Source organism: Raphanus sativus, chromosome 8, assembly GCF_000801105.2.
Source record: "Raphanus sativus cultivar WK10039 chromosome 8, ASM80110v3, whole genome shotgun sequence".
Taxonomy (NCBI): domain Eukaryota; kingdom Viridiplantae; phylum Streptophyta; class Magnoliopsida; order Brassicales; family Brassicaceae; genus Raphanus; species Raphanus sativus.
The window spans coordinates 19,101,389-19,124,865 of NC_079518.1; the positions used below are offsets into that span (position 1 = coordinate 19,101,389).

General features: G+C 39.1%; 2 protein-coding genes, 1 long non-coding RNA gene and 1 pseudogene across 3 annotated transcripts in view; 2 read left to right on the top strand and 2 right to left on the bottom strand.

Moving 5' to 3' along the window:
- Window positions 1-314: 314 nt before the first annotated feature.
- LOC130499033 (uncharacterized) lies at window positions 315-5,551 on the top strand (annotated as a pseudogene).
- Window positions 5,552-6,079: 528 nt separating this feature from the next.
- Window positions 6,080-11,071, bottom strand: LOC130499034 (uncharacterized). Its single transcript, XM_056992923.1, has 11 exons — window positions 10,049-11,071; window positions 9,764-10,003; window positions 9,380-9,697; window positions 8,979-9,313; window positions 8,843-8,869; window positions 8,618-8,741; window positions 8,351-8,515; window positions 7,504-8,277; window positions 6,726-7,416; window positions 6,376-6,669; window positions 6,080-6,096 (listed from the first exon to the last, which is right to left on the bottom strand). Exons 1-11 carry the CDS (start codon window positions 11,069-11,071, stop codon window positions 6,080-6,082), a joined length of 4,008 nt encoding a protein of 1,335 aa, XP_056848903.1.
- A 9,919-nt stretch (window positions 11,072-20,990) lies between these two features.
- On the top strand, window positions 20,991-22,115 carry LOC108829820 (uncharacterized). Its single transcript, XR_008937429.1, has 2 exons — window positions 20,991-21,617; window positions 21,699-22,115. It is a non-coding gene; the product is annotated as an uncharacterized LOC108829820 (long non-coding RNA).
- Window positions 22,116-23,270: 1,155 nt separating this feature from the next.
- The window catches only part of LOC130498332 (uncharacterized), a 6,286-nt gene continuing 6,079 nt past the window's right edge, over window positions 23,271-23,477 (bottom strand). The window contains exon 2 of the mRNA XM_056991608.1: window positions 23,271-23,453. The gene's annotated coding sequence lies outside the window, so the exon portion shown is untranslated. The remainder of the gene's footprint in view (window positions 23,454-23,477) is intronic.

The window sequence follows — 23,477 nt, forward strand, 5'->3', positions numbered from 1 at the left end:
CACTTTGGAGGTACCAGCGATATAGGTCCAGTCCACGGTGTATATCTCGACAACCAAAAGGAGATTTGGAGCGAAACAAATTTTAATGGACTCTACACTCAAGAAGGAGTCCAGCCCAATTGGAATTTCCAGAAAAGCTTACCGGACCAAGGAGTTATGGATTTTACAAACTGGAAGTTCTCCAGCCCATCCATCTGCGAGTACCCGACTTTTGAAGGAGATTCAAGCCCAATGAAGAATCGGCCTGAACTAAAGCCAATCATAGGATTCAAGAGGGATCTCTCATGTTTCCAGAAAGACCAATATCAGGAGAAATGGCCACGGAAATTAGGAGTTATGCCCACTTTGCCAGAACCGGTCAAACCAGTTCTACACTTGCCTCAATTGGAAGCTAACCGGTTCAATCAGCTTCAAACCAGACATTGGCATCCTGGAGATCATTCCAACCAATCAGGAGGTATTCCAGGAGTCTTTAGCTACACCAGAACCCAGGAGATCAGTTGGTTCAATGAAGACTCACTTAAATCAAACCGGAGCTATTTATGGAAAGATTGGACAATCTTTCGGTTTGATCATTTCCAAGCCAATCAATTCCGACCAGAAGACAACCAGACTAAACCAAGGCATCCAGGAGATATTATGCACAAGCCAAAAGAGTTCTATGAGCTCATTCCATGCACCAGCCCCCATTGGATCAGGAGGATCCTCATTTACACCATTTTGCCTTATTTGGAGAAAACCGACATTAATGTCCAACAGCTCTTTTCTCTTCAGACCAGGCACGACATCAGAACTTTACCAGCATCCAAGAAGGTCCGAAGAATGCTCTCTTATCCCCTCAAACCGTCCAGGTTCAAGCAAAGACACATCTCTTACTTGGAGCCAAAATCCCACAAAAGGCTCAAACGGCTAGTTTTTCAATTTATTGCTTTGTCTTTGATTTGTTTCCTTTCTTTTCTTCTTAGACCTTTATCACCATTGTATCTGAGCATTATATAAGCTCATAGACGTCCATTGTAGAAAGCACCCCTGAATTTTATGAATAAAAATGCAGTTTTCTAGTTTTCTTAAAACTATTGTTTCAAGTCTTTAGAGTTTGTGAGAAGCAACTCACGAGCAACCAGACTTATCAAATTCTCCTTTCACAGAGCTTTGTGGTGTCTATTCAATCCATTTCGTCCATCATCCCATCTGGTTGAGAGATTCAATCAAACCTTCATCCGCAATTCCACTTCAATCCATCATTTGATCAAGCTGAGAGTGATACACATCCAGCAGCTTGATTCCACCATATCTATCCTTTATCTTTGTTTATTTACTCTGATTTATTCTTCATATCATTAGCATCTCATTCATCTTCCATTTGTTTCTGTTTTGCTTCATAAAAACTCATAAAACTCATAAAAATCTATCTTCTTTGTTTTCAGGTTGAACCTCAGTTCATCAAGTCTAATAGTCTGATTTCCAGGCTGTATCATTTGGTATCAGAGCTCAAGATCCTGACTAAGGTGATATCTATCCTTGCATTTCATATATGTTTTGCATTTAGTAAAAAAAAAAAAAACAGTTTTTGCATTTTGTGTTCTTTGTTCATCATAAAATTGAAAACCATAAAAAGTGTGAAGTAGGAGACGACCAGTTGTTTAGTTTGATTCATTTCAATCATATAAAAGAAAAGAAAAATTTGTTTGCATTCATTTAGCTATTTGTTTCCATTTTTAAAAAATTCAAAAAAATCTGCATTCCATATTTGTTTCTTATTTGAATCTTGCATTTAAAAAAAATATTGTTAGTTTGCATTTCATTTTCTTTGTCATAGTATTATTATCATTTCATTTTTGTCTTTCAATTTCGTGCTTGCATCAGAAAAGAAAAATAAAAAGTTTTATTGCATAGTTTATTTCATATCGGTTCATAATTGCATATTTCTCGATTTAGTTTAAATTTCATTATTGCACTTGATTTATTTTGGTTCAACCAGGACTTCCCTATTCTTCACTTGATCTTTGAGAGTGTTTTCAGGAAGCCATGGTAGGAGAAACCCACAGCCAAAGTCAGATGGCAAAGAAGAGCCAACGGTTGACAGCTTTGCAAGAGGTTGAACAGATTGCTCAGTTGAGGAAAAGAAGAAAGGCACAAGGCCAACGTCCACAGCCAGGAGAAAGAAGATTTGGAGATGCACCAGAGGCTGTCTATGTCGAGCCCAAGCCACCAGATCCTTCAAGGATCAATAAAAATCCAAATTCTAAAACCCCCAAACTTAATGTTGTTAATTCTCATTTTGATTATAACTCTTTTGCTAATAAAGTTGAACTCTTTAAATTTTCAGGAAAAAGAGGTTATCTTAGATGGGAGAGGAACCTTGATGAATGGTTTCATTACAACAACATCATGAAGGAAGAGAGGCTAGCTTATGCCACTGATCTACTTAGAGAAGAAGCCTTCAAATGGTGGGTACAAGAAGAAGATGATAGGAGGTTTTACAAGGAGCCAACTATCAAAACGTGGGGAGCACTTAAGAAAGCCATGAGGTATGAGTTTGCACCAGGTTATACAAGATCTCAGATCAAGGAGCAGTACCCAAGGAGGTATCCAACTCATGGTTCCCAAGAAGCAAGAGAAGCTGTCCACAAGGAGGGTCAAAGAAGCTTGCCTCAACAAACCAACTTTCAGCCAAACCAGGGGCACGCCATTGTCCATTACTTAGGCCAGAAAAGTGACATCCTAAAGGTCATAGAGGTGAGTAAAAACGTCAGCCAAGACCCCTTGAGCAGACCCAAAGAAGAGCTAGATAAACCATCTCTTCAAGCAAAGGCTATGGTAAGTCCTACAGTTGATAATTTGGTTTATGAATCTTCTTCCACTGGTATAAGTCACTTGTCTTTGTCAAAGGATGTTAAGACAGGTACTGAGGTCCAGAGAGACACAATCTCCACATCCTTGTTGGACTCAAAAAAATTTCAAGATTTATGTCCAAGGAGTAAAGAGATTTCAATTCCAAAGAAAGATGAGGCACCAAGCCAAGGTAAGTCTTCTAACTCTAAGGATTTAAAAGAGAAGATATGTTATAAATTTCATAAAAGAGGAGACTTTGCTGTAGTTTGTCCAAATAAGAAAGCTTTGAAAGAAACATCACTAGAAGAGAAAATGGATTTATCTATAAAAAGTGAGAGTTTTATTCAATCAGATTTATTGGTTCAAAATTCTTGTATAATGCACTTGTCTTTGTCAAAGGGTATTGTATCAGGGATTAAGGAACATGAACTTAAAAGAGAAGACCCAGTCTACCAGCATGGCATTGCTAAAGAGGAGGAAGCCATAAGTGAGGCTAGAAGAAATGATTTGTTGCTTAAAGAAGCAAAACCAATAATCAAAGTATCAAACCAAGGTAAGTGTTTAACATCACCTTTAGATACTGGTTTAAAATTTTATATTCTTGGTGCAGGGATACCAGATGAGAGCTCTATGCTTACTGAAGTGCCAAGAGCCGAGCCAGACCAAGAGCTCAATCAAAATCCACACCACAAGGTGAAACCAAAATCTGAACAAAGAATTGTTCAAGTGCCACAACCTGAAGTAAATTTCACTATAGATCAGAAAGCTATTATTATTTCCATGATAAGATTAATGCACTTGTCTTGTCCAAGGGAAAGTGAAATAGGTACAGGAGACCAAGGTGACAACAAGCCAAACAAATAAATAAAATTTCTTGCTGCCACAGCTGAAAGTAAGGTTCTTTGTTCTTTGTTTTCATCAGTTTATAAATTCCGTTACTTTGGTATAATACACTTGTCTTTGCCAAGATGTTTTGACCCAGGTATAAGCAAAGAAAAGGGCAATCCAATTCGTGATGTAGTCTTGCAAGAAGAAGCCTTAACCATGTGTTCAATAGATGCTGTCCTTAAAAGTGATGCTGAACTAGTACCATTCAAATTCAGCAAGGGAAGTTTCTCTGGTCTTAAAACATCTATTACACTTGATTATTCAGATATGACTCACTTGTCTTTGCCAGAGAGTTTTGATCCAGGAATAAGACAAGAAGATGGTCATACCAGCCTAGATAAAAAGGTGCAAGAAAAGCAGCCCCCAATCCAATGCTGTCCAAAGAAGAATTTAATTCTTCATCATGCTGATGCACCCATGGTAAATTCGACCACAACATATTCTGTTCATACATCTCCAGTATTAGATATAATTCATTTGGTCTTTGTCCAGAATGTTGAGAATTTTTCAGGCTGCAAAGAAGAAAGCTTTAAAGATATCCCACCGGATACTCTTTCATTGCTTGGAGAATCAGTCCCAAAGATGGTCAGACCCATCAACTCCAAAAGTGTGGAGAACCATCATCTCCAGAAGAGAAGAAATGACAATGTCCAGACCAGAGGCGTGATCATTTCTCATTTCTTTAAAGAAGAGCCACCAGATGCACAAACCATTACCAAACCAAAATTGTATCAAGGTAAGGTTCTAAACTCCCAAAAGAGAATGAAACCTGACTTGCTCTATTGTGGTGGATCAGGTTATCCAGTTTTAAGGTCAAAACCTTCACAAGGGGAAGGGAATGATGCGGCCATCAAACCAGTGGTTGAACCAGAGGTCAACCAAGCAGTCCAAACCGGCCACTTTAGAGGTACCAGCGACATAGGTCCAGTCCACGGTGTATATCTCGACAACCAAAGGGATGTTTGGAGTGAAACAAATTTTAATGGACTCTACACTCAAGAAGGAGTCCAGCGCAATTGGAATTTCCAAAAAAGCTTACCGGACCAAGGCGTTATGGATTTTACAAACTGGAGGTTCTCCAGCCCATCCATCTGCGAGTACCCGACTTTTGAAGAAGATTCAAGCGCAATGAAGAAGCGGCCTGAACCAAAGTCAATCATAGGATTCAAGAGGGATCTCTCATCTTTCCAGAAAGCTCAATATCAGGAGAAATGATCACGGAAATTAGGAGTTATGCCCACTTTGCCAGAACAGGTCAAACCAGTTTACACTTGCCTCAATTGGAAGCTAACCGGTTCAATCAGCTTCAAACCAGACATTGGCGTCCTGGAGATCATTCCAACCAATAAGGAGGTATTCCAGGAGTCTTTAGCTACACCAGAACCCAGGAGATCAGTTGGTTCAATGAAGACTCACTTAAATCAAACCGGAGCTATTTATGGAAAGATTGGACAATATTTCGGTTTGATCATTTCCAAGCCAATCAATTCCGACCAGAAGACAACCAGATTAAACCAAGGCATCCAGGAGATATTATGCATAAGCCAAAAGATTTCTATGAGCTCATTCCATGCACCAGCCCCCATTGGATCAGGAGGATCCTCATTTACACCATTTTGCCTTATTTGGAGAAAACCGACATTAATGTCCAACAGCTCTTTTCTCTTCAGACCAGGCACGAAATCAGCACTTTACCAGCATCCAAAATGTTACAGGCTGGGAACCAGGCTGCAAACTAGTGGCTTGGAGAATAAGATTCTGGTCGATTTTGATACTGGTTTTGAAAGGACTTGATGCTTGGATCAAAACTGCCCAAAACTGTACCTGAAACAAAAGAAACCTTTTATGAGTTTTTATGGTTTTATAAAAATGAAGAACAGAAGCGAAACTATGAAAATAAAACAAGAACAGAAACAGAGATGATTTTTATGGATTTTAGATTTATAAAATGAATCAAACAAAAGATGCAAACAGAAATAAAAACAAGAGAAATAAAAAGGGATAGAGATGGTGATGGAATCTGTTGCTGGATGTGTATCTCTCTCAACAGATCAGTGGATGGATGATGAGTAGAAGATGGGATTGGCCTTGCTGGATGTGTATCACTCTCAAGGCAAATCGTTGGGGGGATTGATGGGATGAAGAATCGCCACAAGCTTGGTGGTTGGAGCTTGATAAGATTCAGGCTGCTCTCTCTTGCTTCTCACACTAGAAAGACTTAGGTTTTTCTTTGCAAAGGCAAAACAAATTTCATAAAAGACCTAAGTGATCCAAATTCGCCAGCCACAAGGGGTTATAAAGCCATCCCTTTGTGGACTCAACAATGTCTTAAAAGGCCTAGACAAATGGCCAACTCTCAAATGAAATAAAAGGCTGACAAATGCCCAAAGTCTTAAACCAAAATAAAATTAAAATAAAATAGAAAACTGGTTACTGGTTGAGATGCCTAAACCAAAGCTCATAGTATGCTTGCATGTTGCCTCATTAAAACCTTATCGGGAAAACCCAGTGGGACAAAACCCGATGAAGGAAAAAGAGTACAACACATACTACTTACTTTGGTGGTCGGCTATATCTCTGAACCGGAAGCAATGTGGTCGGTTGGATGGGAGATTGATTCTGAACCAAGGTTGAATGTGGAGATGATGAAACCGGCTTGGTTCTGGACAAGTGATCTGAATTGGATTGGACCGGCTGAATCTTGAACTTCAATTGAACCGGCTTGGTCTTGTATCTTCAATTGGACCATCTCTTTAATCAGTAGCTGGTTCTGGCCGGTTTGTCCATCTTGATCTAGGATTTGTTGGACCGCCTTGGAGAACCCTTCTCTTATGGCCTTGGTTCCACTCCTAGTGGTCGGACCGCGCCTAATTATGGGAACCTCTACTTGGATGGCCTCATCATTCCCTCCCCCTTGAAAAGGTTCTGGCCTCAGAACATCATCATCTGCAAGAAAAGGGGCAAATCAGATACATTGAACGTATGGGAAATCTTAAACTCACCTGGAAGATCAAGCTTATAAGCATTGTCATTGATCTTTTCAAGAACCCGGAAGGGTCCAGTCCCTCGAGGTGATAGCTTGGACTTCCTTGCTTCATGAAATCTTTCTGGCCGCATGTGCAACCACACCAAGTCTCCTGGTTCGAACAAAACTTCCTTCCTCTTTTGGTCGACCCGCGCCTTGACCTTGGCCGCCTGTGCTTCTAGCTTCTCCTTGACCCTTTGGTGCAAAGTCTTAACAAATTCCGCCTTGTGGGCTCCATCTCGACTGCGGTAAATAGGACTGGGCAGTGGAGAAAGGTCCAAGGGAGTCTTCGGCTGAAAACCATAGACAACTTCAAAAGGAGAAAGATCAGTAGTAGAGTGTCTAGCATGGTTATAAGCAAACTCAATAAAAGGCAGACAAGTTAACCAGTTCCTTAAGTTCTTACCGACCGTAGCTCTCAATAACTGAGAGAGTGTACGGTTTACTACCTCGGTTTGGCCATCTGTCTGTGGATGGCAAGTGGTCGAGAACAACAGCTTGGTACCAAGTTTACCCCATAAAGTCTTCCAGAAATGGCTTAAGAACTTGGTGTCTCGGTCAGATACGATGGGCCTAGGCATGCCATGTAGACGAACCACCTCTTTGAAGAACAGGTTGGCGATTTGGGTGGCATCATTGGTTGTGTTACAAGCAATGAAATGAGCCATCTTGGAGAACCTGTCCACAACAACAAAAATGGAATCCTTGTGGTCTATCTTGGGCAAGCCCAGCACAAAGTCCATAGGAAGATCTACCCAAGGGTGGTCAGGAATAGGTAAAGGCATGTATAAACCGTAAGGATGTGACATGGATTTTGTCTTAAGGCAGACAATGCACTTGGTGCACAAGTTCTTAACGTCCTTCCTCATGTTTGGCCAAAAGAAATGGTCGGTTAGGACACTTAGAGTTTTATCTCTACCAAAATGTCCCATGTGGCCGCCACCATGGGCCTCCCGAACCAGCAATTCCCGCATGGACCCTTGGGGAATGCACAGTTTCTTTTCCTTGAACAAGAAGCCATCTTGTTGGTAAAATGGGCCGGCTGCCATCTTGGTAGTTTTCCTGAAAACTTCTTGAAAATCAGGGTCAGTAAGATAAGAATCCTTAATATACTCAAAACCCATGATCTTAGCCTCTATGGTGGAGATAAGAGTGTGTCTCCGGGACAGTGCATCGGCCACCACATTGTCTTTGCCCTTCTTGTACTTAATCACATAAGGGAAAGTCTCCACAAACTCTAACCATCTGGCGTGCCTCTTCTTGAGTGTGGTCTGACCTCTTAAGTGTTTAAGAGTCTCATGATCTGTATGAATAACAAACTCTTTAGACAAAAGATAATGTAGCCAAGTTTCAAGAGATCTCACTAGAGCATAAAGCTCTTTGTCGTAGGTGGGATAATTGAGGGCAGCTCCACTCAATTTCTCACTGAAAAAGGCTACTGGTCGGCCTCCCTGAGTAAGCACAGCTCCTATGCCTGTACCTGATGCATCACATTCAATCTCAAAGGTTTTATCGAAGTTGAGTAAGGACTGGTGCATGAGTCAAACTATATTTAAGCTTGTTAAAAGACTCTTCTTGGGCAGGACCCCAAGTAAAGGATACATTCTTCTTGATCACATATGTCATTGGAGCAGCAATGGTACTGAAATCCCTGACAAACCGTCGATAGAAGCTGGCCAGACCATGAAAACTGCGGACATGGCCTATTGTGGTCGGAGTTGGCCAGTCTTGGATCGCCTTGATCTTTTCTTCATCGACCTTCAGTCCCTGTGAACTCACAAAAAAACCTAAGAAAACCAATTCATCAGTACAAAACACACATTTCTTTAGGTTAGCATAAAGTCCCTCTTGCCTCAATGCCTTCAGCACCTGCTCTACATGATAAACATGGTCGGATAAGCTCTGACTATAGATCAGTATATCATCAAAGTACACAACCACAAACTTACTGATGTATGGCCTTAGAACCTCGTTCATAAGCCTCATGAATGTGCTGGGGGCGTTGGTAAGGCCAAATGGCATCACAAGCCACTCATACAAACCTTGTTTCGTCTTGAAGGCGGTTTTCCACTCATCACCTTCCTTCATACGAACTTGGTGATATCCACTCCTGAGATCAATCTTAGAAAACACAGTAGAACCACTTAGTTCATCCAACATATCATCTAATCTAGGTATAGGGTACCGATATTTGATGGTTATGTTGTTGATGGCTCGGCAGTCCACACACATGCGCCATGTTCCGTCCTTCTTAGGCACCAATAGGACCGGGACCGCACAAGGACTTAGGCTCTCACGGATATAGCCTTTGTCCATGAGGTCTTGGACCTGCCTCTCCAACTCCTTGGCCTCTTCAGGGTTAACACGGTAAGCGGCTCGGTTGGGCAGTGGTGCGCCTGGTACAAGGTCGATCTGATGTTCAATGCCGCGGATGGGGGGCAAGCCGGCGGGTATATCATCAGGGAAGACGTCCTTGTACTTCTCCATGAGGTCTTGCATCTCGCCAGGTAGCTCTTGTGCCTCAAAACCTGCAAAACAACCTTCCTTAAAGACCATTAGTAGCACCTGCGTCTCACGAGATAAAGATTTAAGAACTTGGCCTGAAGACATATAAAGGTTGCTTTTACTTACCTTTCCAGCCTGGTCCATTGATTTCTGCATATCATGGACTTCTTGTGGACTAAGGGGAGCTAAGCTGTGCTTCTTGTTGTTATGGCAGAAGCTGTAGACATTGGTCCGACCATGGTGGATGGTTTCCTTGTCAAATTGCCACGGCCTGCCAAGAAGTATGTGGCCGGCTTGCATAGGAACAACATCACACTTCACCTGGTCATGGTACCTGCCAATACTAAAAGACACAACAACTTGCTCGGCTATCTTGAGCTCAGTCTCATCATTGAGCCACTTGAGTCGGTATGGTCTCGGGTGTGGAGTCTTGATCAAACCTAGCTTATCAACAAGATACTTGCTAGCCACATTAGTACAAGAACCACCATCTATGATCAAGCTACATACCTTTTGTTCCACACTACATCTTGTATGGAAGATGTTTTCTCTTTGGACGGTTTCAGGATCAAAGAGTGCACTGAGGGATCGTCTGGTCACTAGTAACTCACCAGTCTCAGCATAATCGACCAATTCCTCATCAGATGCATCTGTCTCCAACTCGGCCTCATCTTGGGACTCGTACTCCCCATCGGCCTTAAGGACCATCACTCTCTTGTTCGGACAATCTCTAGCATAGTGTCCTTTTCCCTGACATTTAAAACAAGTAATATCACGAGTTCTCTGATTTTGAACTTGACCCTTACCTTGGTCAGATGAACCGGCTCTAGTTGTGTCAGCTTGGTTCTTCTTGAACCGGTTCTCCACTTCTATGGATTTGTTCTTTTCAGCACCTTTGGAACCTGGTTGAGACCACGCAGGTTTGCTCCGGCTAGTGGCCGCATTCTTCCTCTTGATATGGCCCTCAGCCTGGACGGCATAGTGCAAGAGATCATTGAAGTCCTCGTACGGTTGGCGCTCCACCTTCCGTGCAATCCGATCGTTCAGCCCCTCCAAGAACTGAGACATCATGGACGCCTCAGACTCGTCCACTTCCAATCGGTTCCTTAGAGCCTCAAACTCTTCAAAGTACTCCTCCACGGACTTAGTTCCCTGAGACAACTTACGAAAACGTTTTAGTAAATCTCTAGGATAATGTGATGGAATGTACCTCGCTCGGAGTTTGGTTCGCATCTCAATCCAGTTTTGGGCTCTCCATACTGGACCGGACTTAGCAACATCTCGATCCCACCATGATAGAGCATTATCAGTAAGCTGGGCCGCGGCTAGAGCTATCTTCTTTGCCTCGGAGTACTTGTAGTACTCAAAGATATATTCCATGCGCTTCTCCCATGTGATGTAAGCGTCCGGATCGACCTTTCCCGCGAACGTAGGTGGCTTCAGTTTGATGTCCTTGCCTCTTTGAAAGGCCGCATCATCGTTCCGGTCTCGATCTCTCCTCCGGTCAGGGCTTTCGTCCCGCCTTTGGTAAGGACTTACATCTCTACCACGTCTCCCACCTCGAGCGGCCTGGTTTGCACCTCCACGATCTGGTGGCTCATACTCAGACTCATCTTCCTCCGACTCGGACTGCGGCTGGTTGAGGTAAGGGCCGAACCTTCTTGCAGCCGGCTGGCCATTGGGTTGGTTCCGGTTTCCCTGACCCATGAGATTCATTTGTGCAGTCAAGGCATTAAGGGCTTCCGTGAGCTGAGCTTGTCTGGCCTGCAAGGCTTGGAGTTGGGTGTTGATCTCAGCTGCACCATTCAAGTCTCCCATATCTCCTGGAAAATAAGAAAGACAAGAGGATCAAGTGCAAAGGGAATTGACAAGAAAGAAAAGAAAAGAAGATCAAACTTGAATGCAAATGAATGAATGAATGCAAATCTTTTTTTTTTATGAAAATTAATTTTGAAATACTTTTAAAAAGGAAAGTTGAAATCTTTTTTTTTTTAAACTTGGAAAAGAATTAAAAATCGAAAAGTTAAAAAAAGAAAGAAGATTAAAGATTAAATGCAAATCAAGAATTTAAAGATGATTGAAATCTTTTTTTTTTTATAAAATATGATTGACAGAATTAAATGAATGCAAATCAATCAGATATGAATGCAAGCAATCAATCTCAATGATAGATGCAAATGCAATCAAAGTAAATGCCAAAATGATCAATTATTTCTAAACTAGGAAAGAAAAATCGATCAAGCAGCAAAAACAAGTTGCAAAAATGATGCAAGCCACGAAATGATCTAGCAATCCTAGGATGAACAATGCTATGAACAGCAAGAACAACCAAGAACAGCAAGAACAACAAAGAACAATTTTTTTTTAAAGATGCAAAAAATGCAGAAACTGAAAAAGATGAACTAAAGGATAGAAATAACCAAATCTTTTGGAGCCTTTAGCTCTGATACCAAATGTTACAGGCTGGGAACCAGGCTGCAAACTAGTGGCTTGGAGAATAAGATTCTGGTCGATTTTGATACTGGTTTTGAAAGGACTTGATGCTTGGATCAAAACTGCCCAAAACTGTACCTGAAACAAAAGAAACCTTTTATGAGTTTTTATGGTTTTATAAAAATGAAGAACAGAAGCAAAACTATGAAAATAAAACAAGAACAGAAACAGAGATGATTTTTATGGATTTTAGATTTATAAAATGAATCAAACAAAAGATGCAAACAGAAATAAAAACAAGAGAAATAAAAAGGGATAGAGATGGTGATGGAATCTGTTGCTGGATGTGTATCTCTCTCAACAGATCAGTGGATGGATGATGAGTAGAAGATGGGATTGGCCTTGCTGGATGTGTATCACTCTCAAGGCAAATCGTTGGGGGGATTGATGGGATGAAGAATCGCCACAAGCTTGGTGGTTGGAGCTTGATAAGATTCAGGCTGCTCTCTCTTGCTTCTCACACTAGAAAGACTTAGGTTTTTCTTTGCAAAGGCAAAACAAATTTCATAAAAGACCTAAGTGATCCAAATTCGCCAGCCACAAGGGGTTATAAAGACATCCCTTTGTGGACTCAACAATGTCTTAAAAGGCCTAGACAAATGGCCAACTCTCAAATGAAATAAAAGGCTGACAAATGCCCAAAGTCTTAAACCAAAATAAAATTAAAATTAAATAGAAAACCGGTTACTGGTTGAGATGCCTAAACCAAAGCTCATAGTATGCTTGCATGTTGCCTCATTAAAACCTTATCGGGAAAACCCAGTGGGACAAAACCCGATGAAGGAAAAAGAGTACAACACATACTACTTACTTTGGTGGTCGGCTATATCTCTGAACCGGAAGCAATGTGGTCGGTTGGATGGGAGATTGATTCTGAACCAAGGTTGAATGTGGAGATGATGAAACCGGCTTGGTTCTGGACAAGTGATCTGAATTGGATTGGACCGGCTGAATCTTGAACTTCAATTGAACCGGCTTGGTCTTATATCTTCAATTGGACCATCTCTTCAATCAGTAGCTGGTTCTGGCCGGTTTGTCCATCTTGATCTAGGATTTGTTGGACCGCCTTGGAGAACCCTTCTCTTATGGCCTTGGTTCCACTCCTAGTGGTCGGACCGCGCCTAATTATGGGAACCTCTACTTGGATGGCCTCATCAGAAGGTCCCAAGAATGCTCTCTTATCCCCTCAAACCGTCCAGGTTCAAGCAAAGACACATCTCTTACTTGGAGCTAAAATCCCACAAAAGGCTCCAACGGCTAGTTTTTCAATTTATTGCTTTGTCTTTGATTTGTTTCCTTTCTTTTCTTCTTAGACCTTTATCACCATTGTATCTGAGCATTATATAAGCTCATAGACGTCCATTGTAGAAAGCACCCCTGAATTTTATGAATAAAAATGCAGTTTTCTAGTTTTCTTAAAACTATTGTTTCAAGTCTTTAGAGTTTGTGAGAAGCAACTCCAGAGAAACCAGGCTTATTAAATTCTCCTTTCACAGAGCTTTGTGGTGTCTATTCAATCCATTTCGTCCATCATCCCATCTGGTTGAGAGATTCAATCAAACCTTCATCCGCAATTCCACTTCAATCCATCATTTGATCAAGCTGAGAGTGATACACATCCAGCAGCTTGATTCCACCATATATATCCTTTATCCTTTTTTATTTACTCTGATTTATTCTTCATATCATTAGCATCTCATTCATCTTCCATTTGTTTCTGTTTTGCTTCATAAAAACTCATAAAACTCATAAAAATCTATCTTCTTTGTTTTCAGGTTGAACCTCGGTTCATCAAGTCTAATAGTCTGATTTCCAGGCTGTATCATTTACTTCTTTTTCCTTTATGGGGACATTGGCCTTGTGCCTTGTTTTTTTCTCCAGCTGAGCAATCTGTTCTTCTACACCTTTCATAGCAGCTAATAGCTGTTTTTGAGAGGCCAGTAAAGCTTGGCATTGTGCTGCTACTTCCATTTCTTCCTCAAAGAAATCTCAAAGATCAAGTGAAGAAGATATGGGAAGTGTTGGTCGGACCAAATGAATTAATGCAAGCTATTGAAATCTAAACCGAGAAAATATGCAATTATGAACCAATATGAAATAAACTATGCAATAAAAACTTTTTATTTTTCTTTTCTGATGCAAGCACGAAATGGTTCAACTAATATGATATGAAACAAGAACTAGGATGCTTTTTTTTTTGAATTTTCAGATTTTATATGCAATGCAAACAGAAATGGAAACAACTTAAATGCAGATTTTTTTTTAACTTTTTGAAAATGAAAACAATTAGCTAAATGATTGCAAACACTTTTTTTATGAATGCAAATAAAAAAAATGATGAAACAAATATGATATGCACGAAATTAAAAAATGATATGCTTTTTTTAAAAACTTTTCAATGCAATAATCAAAATAATGCCAAAGGCAGAATTTTTTATTTTTTTTGAAATGAATGCACAAAATCTAAAAATGGCAAATGGAGCTGGGCAATGAATGCAAACAACCTAATGAAAAAAATGAATCCTAGATGATCTACACGAAATTTAAAATTGTCTTCCTCTTTTTATAAATTTTTTTTTTGAATGCAACAAGAACACAAAAAAATGCAGAAACTGTTTTTATGTTTTTTTTTGGATTTATAAATGCAAAGCAAATATGAAATGCAAGGATAGATATCACCTTAGTCAGGAGCTTGACCTCTGATACCAAATGATACAGTTTGGAAATCAGACTATTAGATTTGATGAACTGAGGTTCAACCTGAAAACAAAGAAGATAGATTTTTATGAGTTTTATGAGTTTTTATGAAGCAAAACAGAAACAAATGGAAGATGAATGAGATGCTAATGATATGAAGAATAAATCAGAGTAAATAAACAAAGATAAAGGATAGATATGGTGGAATCAAGCTGCTGGATGTGTATCACTCTCAGCTTGATCAAATGATGGAATGAAGTGGAATTGCGGATGAAGGTTTGATTGAATCTCTCAACCAGATGGGATGATGGACGAAATGGATTGAATAGACACCACAAAGCTCTGTGAAAGGAGAATTTGATAAGTCTGGTTGCTCTGGAGTTGCTTCTCACAAACTTTAAAGACTTGAAACAATAGTTTTAAGAAAACTAGAAAACTGCATTTTTATTCATAAAATTCAGGGGTGCTTTCTACAATGGACGTCTATGAGCTTATATAATGCTCAGATACAATGGTGATAAAGGTCTAAGAAGAAAAGAAAGGAAACAAATCAAAGACAAAGCAATAAATTGAAAAACTAGCCGTTTGAGCCTTTTGTGGGATTTTGGCTCCAAGTAAGAGATGTGTCTTTGCTTGAACCTGGACGGTTTGAGGGGATAAGAGAGCATTCTTGGGACCTTCTTGGATGCTGGTAAAGTTCTGATGTCGTGCCTGGTCTGAAGAGAAAAGAGCTGTTGGACATTAATGTCGGTTTTCTCCAAATAAGGCAAAATGGTGTAAATGAGGATCCTCCTGATCCAATGGGGGCTGGTGCATGGAATGAGCTCATAGAACTCTTTTGGCTTGTGCATAATATCTCCTGGATGCCTTGGTTTATTCTGGTTGTCTTCTGGTCGGAATTGATTGGCTTGGAAATGATCAAACCGAAAGATTGTCTAATCTTTCCATAAATAGCTCCGGTTTGATTTAAGTGAGTCTTCATTGAACCAACTGATCTCCTGGGTTCTGGTGTAGCTAAATACTCCTGGAATACCTCCTGATTGGTTGGAATGATCTCCAGGACGCCAATGTCTGGTTTGAAGCTGATTGAACCGGTTAGCTTCCAATTGAGGCAAGTGTAGAACTGGTTTGACCGGTTCTGGCAAAGTGGGCATAACTCCTAATTTCCGTGGCCATTTCTCCTGATATTGGGCTTTCTGGAAAGATGAGAGATCCCTCTTGAATCCTATGATTGGCTTTGGTTCAGGCCGATTCTTCATTGGGCTTGAATCTCCTTCAAAAGTCGGGTACTCGCAGATGGATGAGCTGGAGAACTTCCAGTTTGTAAAATCCATAACTCCTTGGTCCGGTAAGCTTTTCTGGAAATTCCAATTGGGCTGGACTACTTCTTGACTGTAGAGTCCATTAAAATTTGTTTCACTCCAAACCTCCTTTTGGTTGTCGAGATATACACCGTGGACTGGACCTATGTTGCTGGTACCTCCAAAGTGGCCGGTTTGGACTGCTTGGTTGACCTCTGGTTCAACCACTGGTTTGATGGCCGCATCATTATCTAAATTAAATGCATGTTAAACGAAAAATTATAAAAGAAAGAGCACAAAACAAAGAATAGTCATGTAGTCTAGGTCCTTAGCGAGTCAAGGGACCATGCACCAGGGTTAGATACGGCCAACGGCCCAGTTTTGTGATTTTTCGGTTTTGCGTTGTAGATTTTGTTAAATCACTGAATCACTAATTTGCCCTCATTTTCCCTCGTCTTCTTCTTTCTAATGATCGCTCTGGAATTTATCACCATGTATTATAGTGTAATAACCGGTTTGTTCCGGATAAGCTAACAAGTTGTATTTAGTGTGTAGCTCACAAAATATCAAATAACAGAAAGTATTCTCTCTCTCTCTCTCTCTCTCTCTCTCTCTCTCTCTCTCTCTCTCTCTCTCTCTCTCTCTCTCTCTCTCTCTCTCTCTCTCTCTCTCTCTCTCTCTCTCTCTCTCTCTCTCTCTCTCTCTCTCTCTCTCTCTCTCTTTCTCTCTCTCTCTCTCTCTCTCTCGTTTGTCATTTTGTGTTCTTCACCTCCATGAAAGACATACAAAGACCTTTCCTTTCTGTTCATCTCTAAACACTAATATAATATGGTATCAGAGCGTTGAGCTCAAGCTCAACATCGATTCCTGCTCATTTTTTCGAGCTCCGTTCTGTCCTCTTTCGTCATCCTCTGTTTCTTTTGTCGTCTAGATGTGTCGCTGTGATGGTGGTCACCCTCCGTCGTTCTCGCCGAACTGGTTGTTCCAATCGTGCTGGTAGCTCGAATCCATAACATGGTGGCTCCTCTTCACGTTCTGAAGCCGTTGTTGCTCTGTTTTCTCCGGATTCGCATGCGTTAGCCACCGTCATGAACTCAAATAGCGTTCACTTGCCGCTGTTTCTTCACCATGCCGACCACCCCAAGTTGTTAATCGTTTTCATTAACCTTGATGGTTCCAACTATACCCAATGGTGCTCTGCGATGAAGATTGCTCTCGATGCAAAGAACAAGATCGCGTTTGTTGATGGGTCTCTTCCCCGTCCTGATTCCGCTACTCCTCTCTTTTGGATTTTGTCTCGTTGCAACAGTATGGTAAAATTGTGGCTTCTCAACTCTGTTTCTCCTCAAATCTATGGTAGTATTTTTTTTCATGATGCGACTGAGTTATGGACTGACCTCCACAATCGTTTTCATAAGACAAACCTCCCTCGGACTTTCCAGTTGATTCAACAGATACAGAATTTTCGTCAGGGTTCTCTCAATTTGTCTGGGTACTACACCAATCTTAAGACTCTTGGGGATAACTTGGACGGCACAGAATCTCCTGAAATCTGTCTTTGCTGCAACACAACGAGCTGTCTCAGTCAACGTGCAGCCAAAGCTAAGGTCAAACGAAGCAGAACGATCAAGTTCTTCGCTGGACTCAATGAGAAATATTCTATCATCCGTAGTCAGATTCTCATGAGTAAACCACTACCTGACCTGGATGAGATTTGCAACATCTTGGATCAAGATGATATCCAGCGTCAGTTTAACTCCGTCATCACTCCAGCTGCCTTTCAAGTTAGTCATGGTGTTTCTCAGTCTACAACACTGTCTTCACCTTCTAACTCTGCTACTTCTGGTGCTCTTGCTGGTGACTCAAATGCTTCCACCCAGAGTGTGGTCAATGCGTTTCAAAGGAAGCCTGGCGCTGTGTGTTCTCATTGTGGGAACACAGGTCACGTTGCTGATCGATGCTACAAACTCCATGGATACCCAGTTGGTTGGAAGAAGGGGAAATGGAACACTGATAAGCCTCCTCAAACAAAGCCTCCTGCTGTCGCCGCCAATGTTGCTGTCCAAGAAACGACTTCACCTGTTTCTTGTCTTGACAACCTCGTTGGTAAACTAAACAAGGATCAAATCCAGAACTTCATTGTTTACTTTATTGTATCTCCCCTGCTTCTGCATCTCAGCACACTGATCAGTCGGGTATATCCTTCTCCTCTTCAACTTTTCAGTTTTATTGAGATTCTCAGTGTCACTCAATGTGCTACTTGTGAGGGATTAAACTCACCTCCTGATTTTAGGTCAGGTTTATAGTTTAGGAAAGGATTAGGGAAAGATAATCGTGGGCTGAATCCCGTAAGAACTTGTTGAATGAACTTCAATTTGTATTAATGATTTTTCGTAAAAGAACGTTTACAAGAGATGATCCTTGATGAATACAAAGATTATAAGAATGTTACAACCATAAGAATGTTTTCAGAGTATCGAATGGAATATGGGTTCAATAGATCTCCTTTCTTGACTTGCTTTCTCTTTAAATAGCCTCAGGTTCCGCTTGATCGTCGCCAACTGGTTCCTGAGATCTTCTCTGTTTATTGGGGGATCTGCAACAGCTTCCCTTTCACCGGGTCCTGCGGTCCTTCTGTTACGATGTGAGCTTCCTCGTCACCGTGACCTCTTTGGTAAAAGTCCTTAGCTCTCAACCTCCGGCTCCAGCTTAGCTCCAGCTTAGCTCCAGCTTAATGTCGGTTTTCTCCAAATAAGGCAAAATGGTGTAAATGAGGATCCTCCTGATCCAATGGGGGCTGGTGCATGGAATGAGCTCATAGAACTCTTTTGGCTTGTGCATAATATCTCCTGGATGCCTTGGTTTAGTCTGGTTGTCTTCTGGTCGGAATTGATTGGCTTGGAAATGATCAAACCGAAAGATTGTCCAATCTTTCCATAAATAGCTCCGGTTTGATTTAAGTGAGTCTCCATTGAACCAACTGATCTCCTGGGTTCTGGTGTAGCTAAAGACTCCTGGAATACCTCCTGATTGGTTGGAATGATCTCCAGTACGCCAATGTATGGTTTGAAGCTGATTGAACCGGTTAGCTTCCAATTGAGGCAAGTGTAGAACTGGTTTGACCGGTTCTGGCAAAGTGGGTAACTCCTAATTTCCGTGGCCATTTCTCCTGATATTGGGCTTTCTGGAAAGATGAGAGATCCCTCTTAAATCCTATGATTGGCTTTGGTTCAGGCCGCTTCTTCATTGGGCTTGAATCTCCTTCAAAAGTCGGGTACTCGCAGATGGATAGGCTGGAGAACCTCCAGTTTGTAAAATCCATAAATCCTTAGTCCGGTAAGCTTTTCTGGAAATTTCAATTGGGCTAGACTCCATCTTGAGTTTAGAGTCCATTAAAATTTGTTTCACTCCAAACCTCCTTTGGTTGTCGAGATATATACCGTAAACTGGACCTATGTTGCTGGTACCTCCAAAGTGGCCGGTTTGGAATGCTTGGTTGACCTCTGGTTCAACCACTGGTTTGATGGCCGCATCAGATATATTATGTAAATAAATATTAATGATATTAATATGCTAAAAATAAAGTTCGAGTACTTCCCAATTTTCCCGATTTTCTATTAACTCGTTAGGCCATGTTTAAAAGCACACATTACGCATTAGGGTGTTCAATTCGGATATCGGTTTGATTTTTTTTTGTTTTCCGGTATTTCGGTTAGTAAAATATAACTACCATTCTAAATCCATATTTACTTCACTTCGGTTTGGTTTATATACCATTGATTTTCAGTTTATTCGGTTTTATACCAAACGATATAATTATTTAATTCCAAAATATATTATATGAATTTTAGAGTCATGTTGTCTAAGCATTCTTTTATCAAAAATATTTTAATGTTCCAAATAAAATAACAAAAAATAAAAATGCTTCTACCATCAAGTAAAATAATCAAATCTAAAAATAAAATCAAAGCTCAATATTTTAAAAATAAAAATAAAAAACAACAGAAGCATGAAAGAATTTTTTTCCACCCTTCGATATTTAGTGTTCATCGAATTCATGCTTCTTCGACTGAATACGAGACTATGTTTGTTTAAAGATAATAAAAAGTTATGAATAATTTTGACTAATTGTTATCCATCACATTTATAATGTCCACTTCAACTTAGCAAATGATAAAATAAAAACAAAATTATTAGAAACAAAAACTAAGAAAATAAGAAATCTCGGTTACGATGAATTGTTATTAAATTATAGTTCAAGTCGTTTACAAATTAGGACTTTTTTATTACTATAAAAATATGACAATAATTATTAAAAAATTAACTTATATAACAAATAGATTTTTTATGTCGTTATAAAATATATACATATTTACCAATTTCTTAGTTGATCTGATTTGTTTGGTTTATTCGGTTTAATTGGTTATATACCAAACCATATCCAAATCCTACGGTTTTTATAAATCATATCCATTTTGGTTTATATGTTATATATCAAAACCAACCATATTGTCTATTTTTGGTTCGGTACGGTTCGGTTTTACCATATGAACAACCTTATATTATGTTTCGCACAAATTCTTCCGCGACTACTTTTTGGCTATTAGGGTTACTGAATTGACCGTGGATGAACTATGTTTAGTAGTTAAATTAATTTTAATATACAATTTTTCTTAAAATCTAGACCGGATTATTATATCTTATCACTGGATTTACCGTTTGACTGAGATCTAGATTGTAAACTAATTTATAATACAAAAAATATTTTAATAGAAAATTTTTTATAAATGTAGAAAATTTGTAAAAATAGTTAATAGAGTTTTATGTTAATTTTAGTTTTTTCGGTTACCCGTACATATTCGATTAATTACATTTCGGGTTCGTATATGTTATGTACCCAAAAACCTATTTGGTAACTCTTATTACCTCATATATATATTAGCATGATATATTAAAAAAATATTTTTTTTAAACATTCTTCAAAAAGTTTTTCAAAATTAGATTTATAAGTATGGGTATTCTTGACTAATTATGTTATGTAACTTTAAAATAATATAATATGATACAAATTTTAGGAATAGAATTTAAAATAATTTCTAAAATGCATATGGTACAAGTGTACATATTGAATTTACAAAGATTATATTAAATTAAATTAATATCAAACACAAATATGGTTACAGAAAAACATAAATATAAAAATTAAATTTCTTAAAGAAATAGAACAAAAGGCAAATTATGACAAATGGCCTTTTTGAATCAGCCCAGTAACGTCTTTTATGTATAGGTAGAAAGACGGAGAGGGCGTGATTTCTAGAACAGATCTAACCCTAAACTCACAGAGGCGACCGTCTCAACAAATAGCTTCCAATCGTAAGCGTCTCAAATTTTCTCGATGAGCCCTACCGGAAATTCACACCGGGGTTCGAAGATCTCGGCAGTAAAATTCTGGTAAGATATTTTTTTACTCGAATTGTTTTGTAGTTTTAATTAGGTTTCATCTGATCGATCTGTCACATTCGAATTCGTATGTAAAGGTTGTTTAGATACAGACTAGATCGCATCTGATCAATAATGCGGTATTAAAATTAATAGATCCAATTCGTTGTATATTTTTCACTGTCTGATTTTTCGTAAATTTTCATTTTTTTTGTGGAACGTGGCAGTGACATCCATACATGTCATCGTGGACTTTGATGATATGCCAATCCATGAACCAAAGGAAATCAAAGAGAAAGTTAGATTCCATTTACGGCACGAAGGTTATCATGGGATGGTGTCAACCAGTGCTTTCTATAGTGATAAGAATCAATTCTCTGATGAACGGCTTCAAGAGTATTGCAACTATGGAATTATCCCCATTTTACTTAGAGGTGAATTCATAACCTCTTTTCTCTCCTTTTATTTTTTTATTGTTACTTAATATGTACATCTCTGTTGATATACTATGCCAGGGGATAGAGGTTCCAGAATCCGCATGATGCTAATAGACATCATTTTCTGGGCACAGACCTGTAGTGATGAAAGTAATGAACCACTCTATGTCCTTGTAATCTCTAAAGACGAAAACTTAGAAAAAGACGCCAAGTTCTCCACTGTTCGTCAATTTTTGATAGAACACATGGATTTCCATCTTACCGTTGCTCAGCCTGATACCATCCTAGGCTTTTGAATCCGTCGTAGCTGTTCTGAGGTGTCTCAACTTCGGTGTTTTGCTTTTATGAGCCCTCTGTAATATTCAGACAACACCGTTCATTCTAAGATGCTTTCCCGAGTGTTTAAACATAATCCATAACTATGTTTTATAAGCGCCTGCTACATTTCTTGTTCACTTTTCTTCTATTTCCAATGTAATTTCTCCTTTTATTTTATTGCTTTGGTTGTTGAGCCTTTTTGAATTTACTATGTCTCGTCCTTTTTCGCATCCATCATACATGTATACAATTTTGGCACTCTTTACCAATCAATATGTCTAGGCCTGGGCATTCGTGCATCCGTTGGCGTTCGGATCGGATTTTTTGGATTTTCTGGTTTATGCTTTACTAAAAGTTTATTAGTACGGGTCGGGTTTGGATAATAACACTTCAGGTTCAATTCAAAATTGTATTGCGTCCCAAAACCCATAAAGTAGCCATATATCATACGGGTTCGGTTTATAACCGAAGTAAAAAGCAAAATTTTGACGCAAAACATAAAGAAAAACATCTAAACTAAATAAAAATTATTTATTACACTTAAAATTAATAAAATCTTAAATCAAGCATGAAAATAAATATCACTTGTAAACAATGTGTATTTTCTTTATAAAGAGTAGACTTTTGATTATAATTAACAAATTATAAAATACTTATTTATAACTAATTGTGTACTTAAGGCATTTATTAAAATTTTAATACATATTATCTATATCATATTACCACAAATATTGAATTTAATAATTAAAATACTTTATATATATTTCAAAATATTATATTGACTATTAATAACACATCGGATTCGGATTTTTTATACCACCTATAAGACCCATTCGGGTATTTTTAAATTTCGGATCGGATAACTGGTCGGCTTTTTCGGTTCGGATTCGGTTCAAATTTTCGGGTTCCGGATTATTGCCCAGTCCTAAATCTGTCTGTAAATCCAATTTTTTTTGAAAAAGCTTTTAGAAATTTTAAATAAAATATGGACAATATTTTTCTTCTAAGTTTACGAATTCCTGGTTCTCATGGTTATCATAGTCCTGTGTTTTTGTTCTAGTATAATTTTTCACATGCATGGTATAATATACGAAAATACTCAATGAAGATGTTCAAAAACCATTCACATGCAGTCCATAACAACACACAACATCAAGAAATGAAAATTCATACTAGCATCCTATTGTATTCATTTGAGATCATCTCTTATTTAACCATTATTCTTAACAAACCAATCTGCTTACTAATTATCCATCTAATGAAATTTGACTGTTGATCATACCCCGAATGTAACATCCCTGTCCCGAGGATCATTTATAAACCAAACACTTCCCAAATCGTTCAAAAACTCTTTAATTAAACTCAAGATAGTCTTACATAAACCGAAACTTAACTCAAGGATAGATTATCCAAAAGCGAAAATAAAGCTCAAATGGAAATAGTTCGAAAAGCAAATGAAACTTGAAAATAACTGGCACCATACGGACTCCTACTCCTGCTCCCTCCCAGCCGTACCTGAAATGAAGGAGGAGTGAGTAC

Bases quoted from the DNA above. Each gene is read 5' to 3' on its own strand.
- LOC130499034 (XM_056992923.1), bottom strand. From the start codon at position 11,071: ATGGGAGACTTGAATGGTGCAGCTGAGATCAACACCCAACTCCAAGCC. The intron at 7,417-7,503 runs GTAGATCTTCCT...AGGTTCTCCAAG, and splicing joins CTATTCCTGACCACCCTTGG to ATGGCTCATTTCATTGCTTG. The intron at 6,670-6,725 runs GTGAGTTTAAGA...CTTTTCTTGCAG, and splicing joins TTATAAGCTTGATCTTCCAG to ATGATGATGTTCTGAGGCCA.